Source organism: Silurus meridionalis, chromosome 17, assembly GCF_014805685.1.
Source record: "Silurus meridionalis isolate SWU-2019-XX chromosome 17, ASM1480568v1, whole genome shotgun sequence".
Lineage (NCBI taxonomy): Eukaryota > Metazoa > Chordata > Actinopteri > Siluriformes > Siluridae > Silurus > Silurus meridionalis.
The window spans coordinates 17,473,668-17,495,879 of record NC_060900.1 but is presented as its reverse complement, the minus strand read 5'-3'; the positions used below and the strand labels follow the sequence as shown (position 1 = coordinate 17,495,879).

Genomic DNA, 22,212 nt, shown 5'->3' with positions numbered 1-22,212 from the left:
CAAATGATTCAGAAAATGATGATGTTTATTAAAGCTTATAATGAATGATATGCAGTAAATTGCAGTACATCCGACTTCCCAAAAAAAAAAAAAAAAAAAGTAAAGTTTCACCACATCCTGTGGACACTATTATTCAAATATGAATACTGTTTTGGAGGGATTTGTTGCACTAGGAAGGAAAAGTCACTTCCACATTCAGGTTTGATTAAGAAATATAGGAAAAAATAAGCATAATCTATACCACCCATCTGCTTGGTTATGACTTAAAAAGATGTCAAAGTTATGTATTTATCCCTGTCTGTTAGTGTGCATATTGAACTGAGCTTAAAATAAGAAGAAATATGTGACGTGTCCATAAACTGGATACAGGGTGAAAACCCCAGGGCTTAATACATAATATATATTTTTTTGCCTTAGCAAATGTACACAATAATGATCAGTGGAGCTACTGCTTTCTTTTTATTTACATCTTTTAGTTAACTAGATGAAGACAGTGTTTTAAAAAAGATTAGTTAGCAAAAATGTACAATAATAATGAGAAGAAGAAGAAGAAGAAGAAGAAGAAGAAGACGTAACAATGTGGAGCAAAAGGATTTGGCATAGCTTGATGTCTTAGGTTAAGAACATGATTTAGCAAACATAATGTTCAGAACAATTTGCTCAAAAACCAATAACAGGATGAACTTGAATGCAGGTTTTTTCCTGCATTCAAGACGAATCTGGCATGGTGCGTACATACGAACATAGGTTTACCTCCCCATTTGTGCCACGTCACATACACCATACCCTGTAAATGGACTTTCCAAATACGTAACAGGTTATTTTTTGTCTTCCGGAATGTCTTCCCCATGTTCTTTTCCATTAAAAGGGTATATTTGATTGTCATTAATTCAAATACTTGGAAAATACCTATTAAAGATTCTGTAACATAATAATATTATGTAATGTTGTCATCACATTTTAAAATTTAACAGCGTCTAATACCATTTGCGTTCTAATATATACATAGAACATTGGGTTAATAAAGTATGAATAGACATATTTTGTGCTGTTTAGTCACGCTTTTGAATTCATCAAAATGCCACTCACATGTTAGAACTTATTTTGCACATTTGGTTTTATGTGAATGTGACAGCACTTTCGTTGGATTTATATATATATATATATACAAATAATTTTAGGAACTTGGGTATTTGATATGTAGATGGAGACTGTAAAAATTTGATAGAGATACCTGCTTGTTTTTTTACACAAATACACAAAATATTAAAGCACACACACACACACACACACACACACACACACACACACATACACACACACATACAGAGAGTGATGCTACTTTTGCATATAACTTGAAACCTATAAAGGGGATGACCCGACCATTCGACCAGTACATGTTCATCAGCAGACAACGGGTAAGTCCTCAGTCAATGACTCTATTTATTACAGCAGCTACAGTTATTCATATTTTTGCACATTTATTTTTTTTTTCCTTTTACAATTCATATTTCCTGTATGCATCAGGTTGAAGAATTGATAAGGCAATTCTAGAATATTAAGATGATATCACTATAAACAAATTTTCAAAGGATATTTTAAAACCTGTCAATCAGTAGCATAGAAGTATTAGTACTATAGTACTAATGAATAAAAAATAAGCTTAGTTATAATAGCTTGACTAAAGTGAATAATTTATGAAAACATTAATGTATGGCTTTATATTCTATAGAACTGGATCTGTCTGGATCTGATTGATTGAACCTGTACTAAGTTACGAAGTACGTAAGTACATAAAGTTAAAAGTTTAAAAAGTTGTTCATTTCCTCAATTACAGTCACAATCTAGGGCACATGGAGAATCTTTTTTTTGACACTTACTAGAGAACTCATTTATGGTTTTTCTTCCTGTTGAAAGGATCTGCACTTGCAGAAACCATATTGAGACATACAGTAGTGAGTGGGAAAGACAGACAGACAAAGGCAGCAAGAGGTAACGGTGACACACTCCTTGCCTCTTGAACAGAGTAAAAGTAGTGAAAAGTATAACTTCATTCAACATGAATACAAGTATTCTTTAGTGCTGAAAGATCACAAGGTAAGTTATAGATTCTGAAAATGGACAAAACATCACCTGGGTGAAGTTTATAATATATGTGTTTGTTAGTTTCTTTAAACACCGAATCCAGTAACATATAAAGGAACTAAAAAATGATTTGCTTTTAATCCTGCTAATAGGTATTTTATTTAAGATGAATAGCATTTGTTATATTCTTACAGTTATGTGGGACTGATGAAAGGATGTATTTGGCACATAGAGTTCTCGATCTGTATCAGCATCTAGTACTGTTTTAATATAAAGGAGTGTACCTTTGTCACGGGAAGTGTTGCGATATAACAAACAGATCACCAGTTTTGCATTTGCATAGAGTGATACTTATATAGAAACATAATTGGGCTTTCATATTCATGGGGTATCAAGTAAAAATGAGATTATGATTAAGTAGTAGAAACGTGCACGTTAATGACTAAAGCACAATATAAGCATCTTTAATGATGAACATTGTAGATAGAGATTTAATCATAAATAGGTAAATGGCTGGTCATGCAATTGGAGAATGGTTGGTTAATTGTTGGTCATGTAATTGGAAAAATAGATTTAAAAAATCTTACATTTGAATTTAAAAGGAAAAAACTAGTCTGTTGCTAGCTGTTCTGTGCTGCGCTGCTTCAAGCGAAAATTGTCAACTTGGCTAACCACGCATTTTTCAAGAAAGGGAACCCATCTAACACGGATGTTATATTCATTATGACTCAACATCAAATTATGTCTGATTTTATATTTTCTTCACTCTTCATTATCTATTTTAGTATGCAGGGTGTAGAAGGATACAAGTAATGGAAAAATAAATACTATTAACTAGACTGTTGAGTCAGAATGAATCTCTAGTGGAATGTCAAAAGCTGTAGTAGAAGGTCATCAGTAGACCAATCGAGCAAATTCTGTGATATTACATTTCTATTTACAGATCTGTTCAGAGTAATAGTGAAATTACCATATAATTTTAATGATGCTTATTTTCCAATTTGGTTGTTTTGTAGTCACTAAATGCAGGCATAACATATAAGTGCATAATCAGTTTTGAGGACACTGGTAATACACTGGCTTATTCATAATGAAACTTCCAAACTAGTCACAGGCAAGAACATTAGACAACATTGTCATACAGATATCATCCTAATATGCACTTATCACCAGAAGTGATACATTGGCAGAGGATATGGCAGCCAACTAGACAAAACGTGTTTTATTGTAATCCTGCTCTTTTTTAACAGTCAGAGTATGGGTAGTGCTCATATATGCCCCAGTTCTCATGTTTAGTTGTAGATCTCTTTGTTCTTCCTACAACTAGTACTTATTTATGGTCTTTTGTTGAAAACATTTACAAGGTTGAAAGCTTTGGCTTTGTCTCATGGCTGTGCAAAGTGCAGTGTCTTTTGTACATGTAATAAATAAGTATTTAAAAGAGTTTCACTAGTGGCTAAAGAACTTTATTCTTAAGATGTCAGTTTCCTATGTATCAGTGTCTCCTGCATATTTTTGCTTGTTGGAAGTTTGTTCTTAATGTGTTTTAAAGCTCAGAATTTTTGTGTCTAGTTTCAGAAGAGGTAGCATAATGAATGGACTATAATAGACATTTCAGACTAGAATCGCATGATCTAATTTAGTGATTCTAACAATAGTGCATAACAGTACATTAAACTGACTAAACGTATTTAATAAAATGTGAATTTTGGTGTGGTAAAATCTATCAAGTCAATCATGTGGTAATACAGGTCAAGAGTTTCAGTTACTATACAACATCAGAATAAAAAACACTGAGTGAAGGATAGCTTTAGAGGTGGAATTGCAATGTTGATAAGCAAGGCTAGATTGGCATGAGCTGCCAGAAAGAATATAGCTATATATATATATATAAACTTATATAATCACTCTTTACAAATATGCACAAAACACTGAAGCTTAAGATGGACATGCTAAACAGACCAAATTGGTTTCCACTCCTGAAAGCCAAGAGCAAGAATTTAAAGCTGCAAGGGACAGGGACTCACTGAATATGGACAATATGTTTTTTTTTTCCAGTCTTTATCTATCCAGTTTTGATAAAAAAGTGCTCATGATAACCTCAGATTTTTGTTCCTGGCTGACAGAAATGGAACTTGATGCACCCTTCTGCTGTTATGGGTCATCCACCTCACAATTTCATTTCATTTCATTCGTTCTTTCCAAGATGCTTTTCTGTTTACCAAAATAGTAAAAGTGATGATTTTATTCATGACACACTTTCTGCCATGTACATGACTGGTCATTCCCCTCTGATCTTTCTTATTAACAAGGTGGCTTTAGGCTCGTGTCTATTTCACGCTGCAGACCCTATGCTCACAAGATGCTTTCTATGCACTCTGTGTTGATTTGAATATATTTACTAAAGCTTTTGACCTGTATCTTATTGTTTTATGCATTGCCTGATCGGCTTGATAGATAACTGCATAAATGTGCAAATCTATAGGCGTCTCTATGCAGTTGATTTTATTGGATTTCTAGTACTTGATCACTTCCCTTAACACTCAACTGCTCTGTTGAATCCTGTCTCCCTTGTAAGCTTCGCTTTAGCTAAAAGTGTCAGGCAAATAAGCAAATGTAAATTAGTAGATTTTTCGAGCACAAACGGCGCATGTTATTCATAGTTTTGCTGAATGACAGGCCATAACATAGTCCTATTGCTCATAAAGTTTCAGTTTCCTGTATCTGTTTCAAACCTGACAAATGATTCAATGTTCATGCAGGTGTTTTGTGGCAACTCTGATATACTAATCATCCTTGATGTTACTAGCAAGCAGTGGTTTCTGCCTTGCCACACAGCTATGAATAACATTTTTCGTATTGTGGTGTAAGGAAAACTGGTTAGCAATGGTGACCAAATCCATTTTTGTTCATGTGTGGGTTATTCTTGGTCTTAATAATGTAAATATTTAGTGGAAGGATGGGAAAGGATTGGCAATGATATTACATGCTTTTGTATCTGACTATATTGGTTTTGTCAAAACATTGTTTGTTAGAAATAATATCGGAAAAGTTTTAAGACAGTATTGTGATAACAAGCATAAGGATGAATACTATTAATCCTGTAGTATTTGCATGTGGTTTTAGATTTATACACTACACTGCTTAAATTCTCTAATATGATTGGTCAGAAGGTGTGAACAGCTCAGACAGTACTGTCAGCTATAATTCAAATCACAGGTATATTTACAAGGATGTAAAATGTAGACATTTCACATAATATAAAAAGTATAATAAACATAACTACATATAGAAATAATAAATATTAAATAATAAAGTAAAGCAGCATATTGTACATATGGTAAAAAATGTTTGAGGAAACTTTACCTAACATTTATTTACCATACAATTTTTTTTCAAGTTCAATATGCAATATAGAACTATGCATTTCCAGGGAAAGAAAACAACGGGTTCTTGATAGCATGTCTTATTAATTTCACGAGAAATATAGAGACTAGTAAAGGGAACAGCTGTTTATTATGTAAGTGATAACAAGAACTACGATTTCTCACAGTTGTTTTACAACATGAAACAACTATAAAGTATTAAAATTAAAAATGTTATTTTATGGCATATTGCTTTAATTTAAAAGGATGACACTTATTATTATGTGCTGTATTAGAAATACAACTTCAGGTTGGTAACCATGATCTTATGCAGATTATTTTCTTTTGAAGGCATGTTCCATAGTGTTTTATTTAATGCATAAATTTCAAGAAATTGTAAGCATTTATATTACGATCAATTCTTTATTTCTCAAATTAAAAAAGAAAAGTTTTTTTTGTCAGCAACATTATGTTTTTGCTACCATTACAAGTAATTCGGATGAAGAAATTAGCAAAAAAATATTTTTATGTGCACCCATTCACCCCCAAACCCCTGCAAAACAAATGACTTCCTCTTATTATTATCAAATTCTGGCAAAGTTCTGACTTTTTAGAAAAACCCCCAGGGTGAAAAATGACTTCTATGTGGTTACATGCCTAAATGTCACCTGTCACCTGTTAGAGATAGCAGACAAAAACGCAGTTCAGGCCTAAACATGAAAACTAAACCACAAAGCATTCAACAACAGCATTCAAAAATCCAAAGGTGAAAGTACTTTTTAATGTTCTGTTGTAAATTTGTCAAAAAAAAAAAATCACTTCAAAAGTATAGGTATTTGAGTGATATGGCCTTTAAAATGCAAAGGTAGTATAACATTGATTTCCTGTGTTAGAGTAAAATATTTTTAGAGGGAGATGTCTCTTTTTTACTGACATCAAATGCAACACAGTAATAATGAATTTCAATAATTTGGTAAAATAAAAAAAAGCAGTTGTTGCAAGTGAACAGAGAATCACTTTAGCTTATTTTTCCTTAACTTGGGGGGCCCTGACAAGGCGGATGTGTGTGTGTGTGTGTGTGTGTGTGTGTGTGTGTGTGTGTGTGTGTGTGTATGTGTGTTTGTGTGTGCACGTATGTATGTGTTGTTTCCATCTGCAAGCTTTCCTGTGGTCCACAGGTTGCTTCCCACGTCTTCAGTTCATTGCACACCTGTGCAACACCACAACAGCAGAAAACACACGGATATGCATGGTTTTTTTTGTTGTTTTTTGTTGTTGTTTTTTTTTGTGCTTGTTTTGTGTATGGTTTTGTTTTATATTTTTGAAACAAAATGTCTGGTATAGACAACATCAGCAATCCAATGGATGTGTCTGATCCAGCTTTGGTTGTTTTATGCAATGGAAAAAAGCTTATAGCTATGTCATCATCTGGGTAGACTGTTACTTGATCTGAGATTGATATTTTAAAACTGTAGCTGTTTCACTCAAGTATAGTTAACTGTTACATTTTGTACACAAAAAATTTAGCACAAAGGTTTTCATCATTTAATATTTCAATGATTTTCAGTGATTTATGACATTCTATTGTAGTTATTTGAACAACATGCTCAGTAATATTAAATGCTTCATTTGCTATACACATATGTGTATGTATATGCATATTTATGTACATATTAACAATATATGTAATTATTCAAAATTAGTCCAAAACACAAAATAGTATTGTTATAGTAAAGTATTTTTATTAGTAACGTATAACATATAATTATATTTTGCCAAAACATTATGGAACACAAATACAGTCAAGTCAAGTCAAATAACATACATTCATGCAGTTTTGTACAGATTTAAAGTCTACCACTAATAAAAATGGGTATAAATAATAACTAACCATCTATATAAACTCCAGCTATGCTTCATAACGGTGCTGGGACAAGTGGAGGACAAGACAGCAGCAATAGTGCAAAGGATCAGAAGCAGCTGTTAGAGGAGCCTCCTGAGTCCAGATCACAGATAACGTCTGCAGCAGACAATTCATCTTCAAAAGCCACTCAGTGTATCATCACAAAGGTAAAGTTCCACTCACATTTAAACTGGAGCACAAAAAAACACTGCCATTAAAAAAACAGGAGGAGAAAATTATAATTAAATGACATTTAGTGTGAAGAACAAAAGTAAAAGAAAAGTAAATGAAAGGTTGAAGAAACAATAGTAGAAGGCAAAATCAATCAGCATGATTATTTTTTATTACTTTACGTAAATGTTTTTAATACTGTGGTCTGAACCTACATCTGAATATTGAGTTTGAGCCAAAAACTGAAAAAAATATGTAATATGTACCCTAATCATAACACCAGGCTGTTGAATGCTTGATTCTGATTGGTCAGTAGGTCTGGATACATTTTCCATAATAGGTTGTTTTTAGAAGTGGTCTTCAGTATCAGTGCTTTGTAGCAATGAATAAAAAGTTGTTCCTTTCATTTTTACATCATGGGAAAATGTGCAGCTTCTAGATAACATGACAATTGAAACATTTTTGTCTGATTAACTTTCAGATAGATAGATAGATAGATAGATAGATAGATAGATAGATAGATAGATAGATAGATAGATAGATAGATAGATATAGAGAGAGAGGGGGGGGGGAGCTGGTAGGGGAATAACTGTTTATATCAGGAACTAACATGTTTCATGGCTGCTTCTCAACAATAATTGCAACTCTATACAAAGTAAATGTGCCAATCTATAATACAGAAATTTGTTATCCTTGGCAAATAGCATTAGGGTGCTGTTTGTAAACAAAAGATTCTACAAAATAAATCAGCCATTGTGTCACACCATTAATCAATATTACAGCATCCCACTGTGTATTATTCCTTACATATATTGCCTATGTTACCACTTGTTTACTGTGTCCAGGGCACAAGTGAAAAAAACAGCAAGCAACATCTGCAGTCCATCCTGCAGAGACCATCAGTTCTCCGCAAGGGCAACCAAATTCTGCCACATGGTACTTTCTTAAAAAACCAAATTGATATTTTCCTTCATAAATGACTGTCTTAATAAAACTTGAGTTTCTAATAAAAAGCCTATGCCTTCTGCAGTCTTGTCCAGCCAGTCTAGAGTGAGTGAATGTTCAACTGAACTTGTATTTAAGAAAGAAATGGATAGTAAATTGCCAGTCAGATTGGCATATTATGACACAAACTATCCCACCAGAGTCAATGCTTCCGGACCAAGTCCTGCTCAGAGCAGAACTGAGCCCCGTACAGAGTAAGTAATAAAACTACCTGATTTGTATACTAGCTTGAAGTCTGGACTGTTGATTTACTACATAAATCAACATAGTGAATAAGGTTTTACAAAGTTACATTGTGTTTGGATTTTTTATTTTTTTATCTTGGTTATAGATGAATTTTCGAACAGGTTTTTTTTTTACATAAGCATTTCAACTTAAGGCCACACCCTACCTTGGAACAAAGTCAATTGAATTCCTGTTTTGGCAAACAGCCCAAAAGTCATACTAAATCTGATAACAGTGAATAATTAACCCAGTATTAAAATATTAAAATAGAAGATACCTTTAATATCTTTTCATATCTACGTGATCTGCAATACCAAACTATGACATTAGCATTAATTCCAATATACAGTGTCAAAAAAATTGCTTGTAAATGACAATATATATTCTATATGGTAATAAGCTTGGTGAGGCCTGGTTGTGATATTATAACCAGATGTGCTTGTAGAATATCCCTTTCCAAAACCATTTGAATCAATACATCTCTTTTTGCATTTATACCAGCTTCAACTACTCTGTAAAAGCATTCCATAGATTTTGGATTGTTATATAGGTTTATTGACTCACAAGAGCATTAGTGATTTAGGCCGATGACGATCTGGTGTCTGACAGGTGTTTTGTAGGGCTGGGGTTAAAGCTCTGTGGAGTTTGCTTAAGGTTTTCCAAACCAGCATCCACAAACCATGTCTTTATGGAAGGGAAATCATAAAGCTACAGCATACAAATAAATTAAATGCAATTGTATGCGTTTTTTTCACAACAGTTTGCTGAAGACATGGGTGTGATAGTCAGTGTCGTGTGATAGACAAACACAATGTTTAACTATAATTGAAAATTATTTAATTTTTTCTCTTCACTTTTTTCTCCTTGCTCATTTTTTTTTTTGTCAGTGATCCAAGCATTTGATGTTCAAAAACCCTTTGTTAAATTTTCTTCTTTTTCGATTGTGCAGGTCAGAACATAGATCATGATAAGGAAATTTGTGGATTAATACAGAAGACCCTAAATAACTAATAGTTTGCCTGATGAATCAATAATATATAATATGCCAATTTCTAAATTCTGTAATCTATAAGAAAACTTTTTTTTTAATTATTAGTATTATTATTATGAGAAACAGATACTATAGTGGTAAAACTAAATTCTCAGTACAGCAAAGTTGCTGATGTTTCTCATCAGTTCAACTAAGTCTAGGCTGCAGATGTAATTTAATGATGACTTCAAAGCCAGAGGAATTAGCATTTAAAAAGCTTATCATTGATGACTCATTAACACATGAGCATGCTTTCTAATTCTTAAACAAATATACAGTTACAGAAATAAGACAACTATTTTCCATTACCTCATTGCGGTTTGTACTATTTATCTTCTATTCTAGTTCAATGTATGTTTATTCGCACGCTATGCTTATATCTATGCATTTTTTGTTTTGTCCAGGAAATATCCTTTGGAAGATTTGTATTCATCCCTCTTGTTCTAGACAATTGTAGAATCAGTGTCATTGAAGTTGCTCTGGCAGCTTGTGTTGATCCACCACATTCCTATTGTATTTAATGGGCTTTTTTAATTGAGTGCTACAATATTATCATCCATAAAGCTGTGTAAAACTTCTCAACCACTTATTATATTGACAATCCTGCATCTGACAATTATACAGTTCTATTCTGGAAATCCCTAAGCAATTACAGAACCAACTATCTGAATTTTGTAGGGTTTTATGCTAGTATTCCTTCTAGACTTTTCATTAAATAATACTCATAAAAGGTTTTTATATTCAAGATGATCCCAGTCCTTATTCCTAACTTAACAAATACACCACAATCAATATTTGATCAGATTTATTCTCTTTTCTAGTCCTCCACACGTCTCAGAAAACCTTTTATTTAACAAAGGTGTGTGCACCTGGCCAGGCTGCAAGAAAGTGTTCAAGGAATATAATCACTTCCTGGAGTAAGTCATGACATTTAGTATTTATTTTTTGTTATGCAAATAATTTTTTACTTACATCCCATCTTTATTGATTTTGTATGAAAAACGAAAAGGTTTTCTATGTTCTTAGCTTTCTGGCATGCTGGCTTCTTGAATTAATGCTAAATTCTTGTTATTCATTGAAAACTATAAAGACATCTTTATTCGGAGCACAGCCCTGGGGACAAAACCATTGAACAATGGAAAATGCAGAAAAAGATGGTTGAACACATGGAGAGTCAGGTACATACACAAAACATTTATGAAGCATATTGATTTAAAGCTTAGTCACTGATGATGCTGATGATGTGCATACTTATTGCAGTTGATTGTGGAGAGGCAGAGGCTACACTCCATGTACCTGCATTTGTCTGATGTAAGCAATTTCACTGAAATAACTATGGCATAATGCATGATTTATGATGAAATTTTAAAATGGATAAGTAGTATTCATACACTGTCTGCAGTCCTCTAACAGCAATTGACCACTTGCTCTTCTACTCCAGGCTAACCCAAGAGTTAAGCAGTCCAGTGCACCTACAGGAAGTCTGCAGTCCTTACCACCAGAATACTGGCAGATCCCAACACCATTTATACCAGGTTCGAGCACACACACACACACACACACACACACACACACACACACACACACACACACACACACACACACAGAGTAAACCCAAAACATTCCTAGTGTCTAAGGTAACATGATGGTTACTTGGTTTATGTTGCAATGCGATTGATACCTGTATGTGCATCCTTCAAAGCCTGTCATAAAGTAATATTATTCATCACTGCTACTCCACTACAATGATATATTAGTTCATGGCCAAATATTATTAGAAATATTCACCATGTCACCTTAACAACCTATACAAAAAACTTCTGCTTTTTGAACGGTTTCAGTTTAGCAATAGAACTAAAAGCATTACCATCTTTGATTAATATTAGTCAAAAGGCTTGCATGTCACTTAAAGCAGTAGTGATATTAGGGCATGTTATAGCAATTATGGCAATATCAGTATTAGTGATATTTTGAGTACAGGCAATATGTAAGGTCAGCAATAAACACTGGATATAGAATGTGGACATACAGTATGACGCTATTTGATATTTAATCTGCTTTGTGCTCAGTGTTCCTGAGATCCCCCAATTGGTGCATAGTCAAGTATCATTTGAAGAAAAATACGTTTTTTATTTGACTGGCTTTTGTATTCTGTGGTATCTGTGCTTACCTCTGTGATTATGCCCAACAATTGTTGTGCTACAAAGAACTTTTTGATTTGATGTAACTGTGTATTAAATATGTTGCATTTATTCTGCAGGACTCGTCCCCAGTATTGAGTGCTACAAATACACAAACATAAGGCCACCATTTACTTATGCCTCCATGATAAGATGGGTGGGTGAGCACTGATAATGTTTTTCCAACTGACAAAAATGTTCTGTTTGTTTTTTTGTTTTTCTAATATTAATCATTCATATAAATAAAAAAAAAAAAAAATATATATATATATATATATATATATATATATATATATATATATATATACACACATACACTTACATGTATTTACTTGTATCTTTTATTTTAGGCGATTCTTGAATCTCCTGAAAAACATCTAACACTGAATGAAATCTATCACTGGTTCACACGCAAGTTCTTCTATTTCCGTCATAACACAGCCACATGGAAGGTAAAATATGCCTTGTAGCTCTGACTCTGGCCACAAGCAGAAGTCTCAAACCACAGATATCACACCTATCTAACTAAACAGATCGAAACATGAGAATAACTGACAGAAACAGCCTTGACAGCTTAATAAGAAAGATTTGGGTTGGTTTAGTAGACTAAAGCAGTGAACAGAAACCTGATAAGGTATAATGTACTGCTGTCTTGTCTTTTTTCCCTACAAATATAGAATGCAGTCCGGCACAACCTAAGCCTCCATAAGTGCTTTGTACGTGTTGATGGAGGGAAAGGCTCTGTTTGGACAGTGGATGAGGCAGAATTTCTGAGAAGGAGAGGGCAGAAATTGCACAGGTATACTTCCTCAACTGTCCAGTGAACTGTCAGGATATAAGTGAAATGCGAAATGCAACTCTTTTTCATACGTGTGGTGAATTTAACTGATGCATTTGAAATGTAAATGCAAAAGTACATATGATTAGACCCTAATAATGACCAATTGTATCCTTTTTTTTCCAGGGACCAGGACATGAGCTGGGTGGCACACTATTCCATGCTGTATTCGTGAATGAACATTCTTCAGTGTTAAGTCACACCAATACCTCAAATTTGATCTATGAGTAATTTTTCATTTTCATTTGACCTTATACTATTTGACGTGCCAAATAACTAAACTATTTGTCAGCTATGACAGATTTAAATACATTTTATTGTAATTGTCAATTTAAAAAAATGTAAAAAAATCGGAATTTCAGGGTTTCGGTATTTACATGTATTTTTTATATCTATGTGCAAGTTGTTTTTTTGTTGTTGTTTTTTTAAGCGATTAAAAATTCACATTTTGGAAAGCCGAAATTTAGTTTCGGATTTTGCAAACCGTGAAAATTGAATTGCAGTTTGAAATCCAGTGGGACTTTTTTGTATTTCTCATCAGATGCGTTTGAACTTTTTAGCTGCAGAAAGACAAATGCCCTCTATACGTAAAACGCCTAAAAATCATATATAACACAAATCGTGTGATATTTTATTGTATTTAAATATGTCCTATGTTACCAAATAAAAGCAATATATTACTTGGAGTGTAAAATGCGTCGTTTTGGGTGTTTGTTGATGTTTTTTTTTATATCTAATATTTGTAGTCCGGAAATGAAAATCGTGTGCTGAACGTGAAAAGGGACGCGTTTGTGTTGTCCTTGAGATGCAGCTGATCTGCTTTATCATTGGCTGAGGAAGGTATTGCGCGGCGCGTTTCAGCCAATCAGAGCATTGTTTTCCTCGTTCGTATGAGCATTTGGCTTCAGCCAAATGGCGCACGGAAGGACAAATTATAAACAAGTACGCGGAACTGGGAAACACGAGGCCTTATTACACGGCTAAGTAGGAAAATTTTACATTTTAATAGCAGCAGTGCTGTCAGCGCGGAGAAAACTAACACTTTTGATAGTTAGCATATAGCCGAGGTAGGCCTGTAAACTCAAGGTAACTCCGCAGAGGAGAATTGCTATGCAAACGGGTTAGCTAGCTATCGAGTTAGTTGATTAGCTTAGCCCATCGGTAAGCTCACCCATATCAGTGAGTCAAATACGTAAGTTTACAATAACAAGTGTTCGCTGCTGAATAGAACATGAGTAAAGCGCCGGACAGCAGCAACAAGCCGTCCGAATGCAATAAGAAGAGAAGCGCGAGCCCGAGACTGCAGGGGGAGGAGGAGGATGACTCCCCGCTGTCCAAACGACCCAGAGTGGCCGAGGAGGAAGATGGAGAGAGTCATACGCGTGAACGCGCTGAACAGGACGGGGTTCGATTAAAGCACAAAAATGGCGCATCGGAGACCAGCGGTGCACCTGAAAGTACAAAGAGGACAGAAAGAATGAGTGAAAGTAAACGGAAGAACGGAGATGGAGGCGCAGAGTCGTCCGAAGGCCAGAAAGCGCGCTCTGATTGCGCAACTATAGTCGCTGCAGAAACACTCGCGAGTCTCACCAGAGGCGGGGAAGTAGCTGCTGAAGCGCCTTGTTCATCCAAGCAAGCTCTCGGTGAAAGCACGGCCAGTAATCAGAGCCGTGCCGACCTGGAGCGGAGCGGACGCGCAGAGGACAGAGGCTCTGTATCTGCAAGTGCCGGAGTAGAGGCGCGGGTGCGCGCACGCCGCGCAGATGAGGAGGAGGAAGAGGACGACGATGATGATGAGGAGGAGGACTCCCTCCCCGGGTCGTCCTTGACAGCCAGCTCGTCCGATGACGACGACGACGATCAGGAACGCGAGGAGTGCGCCATAGTGTCGGAGCAGATGGCCCCCGAGCTACGACGCTCCGTCGCGCTCCTGGCGCACGTGCAGATGCGCCTGGATGCGTTGGAGAAGAAGGGCGCGCGCCTGCACCGGCGCCTCGAGCTCAGCCTTGGTCGGCAGCGGCGTCCTCACCTCGAGCAGCGCGCCGCCATCGCGCAGAGCATCCCGGGATTCTGGCTCACCGCCGTATCCTTTCTCCAAAGTGCGCCAACAGGGCTTTATCACTTTCCCCAAGACTGTTCTTTCACTTTCACTGATGTAGGCGCTTTGTGCGCTGTTTGGTCCTGACATATCAGTTGACATGGTATCCTGTCCTCCCGAGTAAGTGTGTATAAAATTAAAGAAACTGGTTAGGTATAAAAAAAAAAAGTGAGTATATTCTCACATTCTCATACTCACACAAAAAAATCTTTATTTTCCTCATTCTTTAACTTTTCCTTGCACATTAATAGACTTTAAGTCAGACAAGTCCAAACGTATCTGCAAAGAGCTGTTATGGCTGCAGGTTTCCAACCAAGCAGAAGCTGCAAGTGATTTTATCTGTAAGGTCTGTATAATCAGTTGATATTGTATTTCACATGACTATCGGGTGTTTGGTCGAAATGAAAAACTGCAATCCATAAGGTCCTTCACTGATAAGATTGGAAAACTCAGTTTTAGGATATTGGAACATAAAGAGTTTGATGTTAGAAAAAAAATAAGACCCAAGAAAGGCTTGCACGGGGGAAGGCACTGTGTAGGTGCTTTCTAGATTATATCTTAAAGTATTGTGTACTATGTACAACACACTGTGTCTCATTGTGTGAGTGTTCTGCTCTGCTTTTATGTTCTCTTGGCATACTAATGTTGTGATGTTTAGACATGCTATAACACTATGTGACTGCTGACTGAAATTCTACTTTTTAAAACTTGGACAGGATGATTTTTGTTCCACACAATCATTTTTATTCATTCGAACCAATTTTAGAAATTTTTTGCTGCTTAACAAATAATATTTCAGCTTCTCAACCACCCACACCTGTCAGCACAAATTGATGAAAATGATGAAGATGCTCTAAGCTACATGATCAATTTAGAGGTAAAGTACTTGCTTCTGTTAATCTATGTCTAATGACCTTTCAAAAACATGATTAGATCTGCCCTCTATTACCGTAACACAAATTTCATTAACACTTCTTTCCCATACGGTGTTTTGCACAGATCGAGACTTTCAAAAACAACAAACTTGGCTACCGGATTTGCTTTAATTTCCGTCGGAACCCGTTTTTTCAGAACAAAGTCATAGTAAAAGAGCTTCATCTTGGAATGGGAGGTAAAATCACTGAACTGCTGGTCATTTTGAAATGATGGACTTTCTTACCAAGTCTAATTTTTCATATGGTGATTGTATTGCTATCACCTCAGGATCCCCAGTTTCTTTCTCAACACCAATTGTTTGGCACCATGGACAGTCCTTGACAAGAAATGGAGGACCAAGGCGGAATTCAAGAGGCATTTACGAGAGCTTCTTCCACTGGTTTGATGACCACAGTAGTCCTGGGATGGATGAAATAGCACAGGTAGGCATGAACCAAAAAAAAAATAATTAATTTTTGTAACATACTCACACATTCCTATCTGTCGACTCCCTTCACTTTTTTTTTATTTTAAGTTGCAGCCTGATACTAAAATTGTTCAAATTAATTCTTAATAATCTACACTCAGTACCCTATATTGACACAGTGAAAACAGAATTTCAGACATTTCTGTAAATTAAAAAAAAAAAACCTGAAATATCACATGTATATAAGTTTACAGACCCTTTGCAACAACACTTGAACATTAGCTCAGGTGCCTCCCATTTCTCTTGATTGTTGCTGACACCATAATTAAAGTCCTCCTGTGGAAATGTTTATTAATTGGACATGATTTGGAAAGGCACACACCACTCTATTTAAGGCCTCGTAGCTAAAAATGCATATCAAAGCAAAAATCCAAGCCATGAGGTCAAAGGAACCGCCTGCAGAGCTCAGAGACAGAATTGTTGCAGGGCACAGATCTGGGGAAGTCTACAAAAATATTTCTATGAAGATTCCCAAGAGCACAGTGTACTTCCATCAATGAAATTCAATAGACACTTTCAAGAGCTGGTCGCCTGGCCAAATCCGGGGGAGGGGTTGGTAAGAGAAGTGACCAAGAACTTGATGTTCATTCTGACCGAGAACAACAATCACTGCAGCTCTCCACTGATCTGGGTTTTTTGGCAGAGTGGCTAGATGGAAGCCTCTCCCCAGTGCAAAACCCATGGAAGCCAGCTTGGAGTTTGCCAACAGGCACTTAGAAGACACTCGAACTGTGTAGAACAAGATTCGCTGGTCGAATGAAACCAAGATTAAGCTGTTAAGTGTCTACTCTAACCAGTATGTCTCGAGGACATCAGGCACCGCTCATCACCTGCCCCAAACTATCTCAGAAGTTAAGCATGATGCTGTGTGGAAGTTTTTCTGCAGCAGAGACTTGGCCACTGGTCAGGGTCGCGGAAAAGATAATCGGAGCAAAGTACATAGATATCCTTAATAAAACAACACACAATAAAAAGCACACAGACAAGACAACACAGGAGTAGCTTAAGGACAACTCTAAATGTCCCAGCCAGAACCCTGATTGGAACAGCTCTGGAAAGATAAAAAAAAAAAAAAAAAGTGGCAGTTCACAGATAGTCCCCATACAACCTGGGCCAGCAAGAGAGGATTTGCCCTGAAGAATTACGAGTTTGTAGATTAATGAGAAAAAAAAAAAATTAAAGATTGTAGTATCAGCCTGCAACATAAGAAAACTTCAGACTCCAAAGTAAAGTGTTAAGTGCCTTTAACTGAGTGCAAATAAAGGTAATGGAGAAAATAAACAGAAGTACATTAGAAAAAAAAAATACACTCAGAAAATGGAGCTGAGCTGTTTTTATATATTTGGAGTGGAAAGCATACAGTACTTGTATCCTAGTGTCTATCTGTTTCAGTACATATGATGTGTCTTAATTTAGCTACAGTCTGGTTATCTGCTTTACATCTTTTATAAATACATTTATATATACATACACCATATATACATTTGAAGCTAAAAATTGCATTTTTAAGCTACAAAAGACAAATGTGGTATCCGTATGCAACATCCAGGAAAAAAGTACTTCTCAGAGACAAATTGACACTGTTTGAATAATTAAGAATTGTAGTGTATGTGTATATATAACATAAAATACAGTTGAGTTTATTATATGGCACAGACAGTTTCTTACAAGGTTGACCTTAAATATATGGAAAGAATTAGAAATGTAAGTGCATCCTTGCAGTTTGTTACTGATTTGGTTCATTTAGGCTCAATAATGAGACTATGCTATGCATTTGTACCTAATTCTGATCTAGATCCTGAAGGATGACCTGTACAAAGACCCTCTTAGGTATTACCTGACACCACTGTGGGAGCCAAGAGAAAATGGCGGGTAATAAAATCCACAAAAAAATATTTATTCATCATGCAATCTTTGCTTTGTTTGTGTGTTTAAAAAAAAAAATTCAAGTTCTATATGTATATATTGTACAGGGTTATTCAAAAAGAATGAACAGATATCATGACGCATTGCTTCAGTTCTCAAGCATCGTAATGAAATGAGTCAATGACCATTTGAAAGAGGAGTTATCTAAGTTTTGAATGGCTGCGACTGGGGCGATGTAGTCATGTCGTTCTTCCAGAAACGTTCAGTTGTTATATTGCATATTGAAATCGGTTCAGTCTTTTTGAATAAACCTTTATATTGTACATTGTATAGCTGTAATGTATTAAGAATTTAAGAACAGTTCACTCTTTAAACTCACTATTTCTGCTAGCACATCCAAACCAGCCCAAGACAGTAACGGAGATGAGTGTGTGATCATATCGGATTCGGATGATGACCAGGAACTGGTCAGCCAGGACCGACAAAAAGAACTAGAAGATCAGGATGATGATGATGATGTTGAAGAAGAAGGTGAAGTCACAGGTAATGAACAACTACTGTATAACATGCAAGATTGTCAATATGCTTATGACTTTTAGATTATAGAATGTATAAATGGTAGAATATGCTATGTACATATGCATACTTCAAGAATGTATTTATTTAATGGTGGTAATATGAGCTTGTTGTTTAAGCTACATAATATGAGCTATGTATTAATAAATAACGTGCATGGTTAATTGCAAGTGCGAGGAGAAAATAGATGTATTAGACAAATAATAAATGTATGATAACAGGGGAGCGGGCATGATCTTTTTAAGTTTTGTATTTTCTTGCACGCAATACAAGCTCAGGCGAGAAAGACAAAAATATGTTTGCATAAGCAAAATCATTCCCCGCACTCAGAAGCAGCTTCTTTTCTCCGCTATAGCTCTTGCTTGCACAATTACTTTTTCTTTTTTGCCAGCAGTGGGCGGGCCCAACTGCCTTGACTGTAACCTTAAATATCATTGGCTCATTTTTTTTCTTAACTGTATTTTATCAATAGACGCTTTTCATGAGTCTTTTTTTTTCTATTTAACAGCTATCAATTGATACCTAGCAGCATACCCTGTATTTACATAATTATATTAAATAATGTAATATAATACCAGTTGTAAATAAACAGGACATGTTTTAACAGTTTACTACTCTAGATTTTGCCTATTTGGATATTAATAGATATTTTGGGCTGGGTTTTTTTGGGGGGGTTTACCTGGATGTTTTTAGTTTTTATGTAATGCTACAGTAAAACTTTGCTGGTCACTTGCAGAAGAACAAAAGAACATTAAACACACATCAATTGCAAATAATTATAATTAATTTTACACAATCATTAAATGATTCATTATCAGCTAATCACAGTTCCCATTTTCTTCAACATCATGCAGCCCTACTTAAAAGTAAAGAACTTTTAATCACTCACATTGTACGACTAATTATCTTTAATCATTCTATTTATTACATGTTTGTTTTAGGTGCAGCTGACAGTGATGAAGAAGGGATGGAATCTTCCACTGAGGAGAGGCAAGAAGAGGAAGTAGATATAGAGGAAGTTGATGAGTTGTGTCACTCAGCCAGCAGCGAAGTCAGAGAGCTGGCCCAGGAAGAGGATGAAGAAAATATTGAAGTGAATGAGGATGAGGAAAACTAACTTCAGTATGCAGATAAAGTTTAGTGTTATTCCTCAATCAAATAATGGACTCATTAGGGCATTGTTATTGTAAGTAAATGTACCATGTCTGATCAATCCAAAATCATGTCCATTATTAAAGAGGTAGCAAAAAATAAAAACGATTCTGGTTGTAATACAAGATAATCCAAGATGATGTCATTTATATTGTGCTCTAAGGAACAGGATGTAGATATAAAAACTAGAAAGTTTATGTTAACATGGCAGGAAGCAATTCATATGTACAATCTTTACAGCATACTTTTTTTTTTAATTGCATGGTAATTTTTAGTGGGCCAGACACTTACTTTAACTGTGACCAGTTAAAAGTTCCTGGTAGCCCACAGCAACGTTTCTGCTTGTTTTTTCATGATGCATGCATATATGTATTTTTTTGCTATGCATAAGGATTTATATGACCAATACCACAAAATCTAAACCCTTTAACCAAATTTGTTGGTTGTGAGTTTGTAATTTCTTTAAAAAAATGTTTGTGGTAATCATTCTTGAAGGGTGTGTTCTAGATAAATATGAACTAGATGCACTTAGTTCTGAACCAAAACTGGACCACTCAGGGATGTTTATTACAGTGGATTTGTGTTTTTATTGAATATAATAGGATTTGTTACTTTGCTCTGATTTGTTAATAGTTATAAATGCATTTACATAACTATAAAACATTTTTTGTAAGAATAAGCAGAAACACTTCTGCCACAATGAAAAACCTTTTCTGTGCATGGTAGGAAACTTGGTCTCTTGTTTGTACTATATGGCAGCTTTCTTTATAATAATGGCACTCAAATAGATGGCAGCACACTGTAAATACATGTGCATCAACTTGCTATAAGCAGTCACAGGCTGCAATTAATAATTATAGTTTTTTATTTTTTGACATGAAAATAAATCAAAACTCATTAGACCAGGTGTTGTGATCTCACTATCAGTAAACTATTTGCATTATAATGTTCTTAAACTATTAATTATACATTTGTATGAATATGTATATGTAGGGTTTCTTTTCCCAGTATCATCATAGGCAGCACTGACCATTTTCTGCTGTATCCCTCATCATGTTATTATTATTATTATTATTTATTGGGATTTGTAAGTAATCAACTGCCATTTGTAATTTTCATGCCTTAGCCACACATACAGCTTAACTTTTGGTTGGCAAAATTCAAGAATACTAAGTTTATACATTCAAGATGTTTTATTGTGAGTGTAAATTTCAACCCTTAAATAAGGGTTTATAATTTGTTAGTTTTGTAATTTTAAAATGTATTTCCCCTGAGGCACTAGAAAAGAAAGCTATTTTTGTGTGTTAAAGTTTATAGCTTAAAAATTTCACATATATGGTATGATTTGTCTTTAAATAAATATCCCTTTTTTAAAATAAAGACTTTATTTTGTGTGTGTATTTTGTGTGCTCAATATACTGTTTTTTATATATAAACACACACATCTTTCTCTAATCTAATACACATATCTTGTATTAGAGCAATAAAAGGTTGGTGCTTTGAGTACAATTTTCTCATACTGAACACTGGATGTTCAACATGGCACCTCATAGCAAAGAACTATTTGAGAATTTGAATTGTTGCTCTCCACAAAGATGGCTGAGTCTATAAGAAGAGCATAACACCCAAACCGTACAGTGGCCAGAGTCATACAGAGGTTTTCCAAGACGGGTTCCACTCGGAACAGACCTCGCAAGGGTCGATCGAAGAAGTCGAGTTCTCATGCTGTGCAGAAGCTGGCTTTAAAAACAGACATTAGTGCTGCAGCATTACTTTGAAAGTTGCAGAAGTAGAAGGTCTGCTTGTCAGTGCTCAGACCATATGCTGCGCACTACAAGTCAGTTTGCATGGCCTTTGCTTCCCAGAAGTAAGCCTCTTCTGAAGCTATTTAACAAGAAAGCCTGCAAACAGTTTGCTTAAAACAACCTGTCCATAAGCACAATTTATTAGAACCATGTCCTGTGGTCTGATGAGATTAAGATAAACTTGTTTGGCTCGGGTGGAGTCCAGCATGTGTGGCGATGCCCAGTTGAGGAGTACCAAGCAAATTGTGTCCTGCCTACAGTGATGGTGGTAGCATCATGGTCTGGGGCTGCATGAGTGCTGGAAACATTGATTCCAACATGTACTGTGACATTCTGAAGCAGAACATGATGCCCTCCCTTCAGAAACTGGATTGAACGTCAGTTTTTCAACACATAACGACCTCAAACACACCGCCAAGATGACAACTGCCTTGCTGAGGAAGCTGATGGTGAGGGTGATGGAGTGGACAAGTATGTCTCCAGACCTGAACGCTATTGAGCACCTTTAGGG

The 22,212-nt window shown here is 35.6% G+C and overlaps 2 protein-coding genes across 4 annotated transcripts; both read left to right on the top strand.

Moving 5' to 3' along the window:
* Window positions 1-1,057: 1,057 nt before the first annotated feature.
* Window positions 1,058-13,482, top strand: foxp3a (forkhead box P3a). Of its 3 annotated transcripts, none has more exons than XM_046871344.1 (14): window positions 1,058-1,418; window positions 1,733-1,781; window positions 1,918-1,992; window positions 7,360-7,520; window positions 8,370-8,460; window positions 8,555-8,723; window positions 10,606-10,701; window positions 10,875-10,962; window positions 11,045-11,095; window positions 11,226-11,319; window positions 12,045-12,121; window positions 12,315-12,416; window positions 12,642-12,763; window positions 12,929-13,482. In XM_046871344.1, the coding sequence occupies exons 4-14, from the start codon at window positions 7,362-7,364 to the stop codon at window positions 12,975-12,977; spliced, it is 1,098 nt and encodes a 365-aa protein (XP_046727300.1). In that variant the 5' UTR covers window positions 1,058-1,418; window positions 1,733-1,781; window positions 1,918-1,992; window positions 7,360-7,361; the 3' UTR covers window positions 12,978-13,482. The 3 variants fall into 3 exon arrangements, with proteins under 3 accessions (XP_046727300.1, XP_046727297.1, XP_046727298.1); XM_046871341.1 differs by having other exon boundaries at window positions 1,918-2,097; XM_046871342.1 differs by lacking the exon at window positions 1,918-1,992.
* A 140-nt stretch (window positions 13,483-13,622) lies between these two features.
* tspy (testis specific protein Y-linked) lies at window positions 13,623-20,798 on the top strand. The gene is made up of 7 exons (XM_046871337.1): window positions 13,623-14,885; window positions 15,700-15,777; window positions 15,900-16,011; window positions 16,104-16,258; window positions 18,098-18,174; window positions 18,560-18,711; window positions 19,686-20,798. The coding sequence occupies exons 1-7, from the start codon at window positions 14,034-14,036 to the stop codon at window positions 19,859-19,861; spliced, it is 1,602 nt and encodes a 533-aa protein (XP_046727293.1). The 5' UTR covers window positions 13,623-14,033; the 3' UTR covers window positions 19,862-20,798.
* The last annotated feature ends 1,414 nt before the right edge of the window (window positions 20,799-22,212 follow it).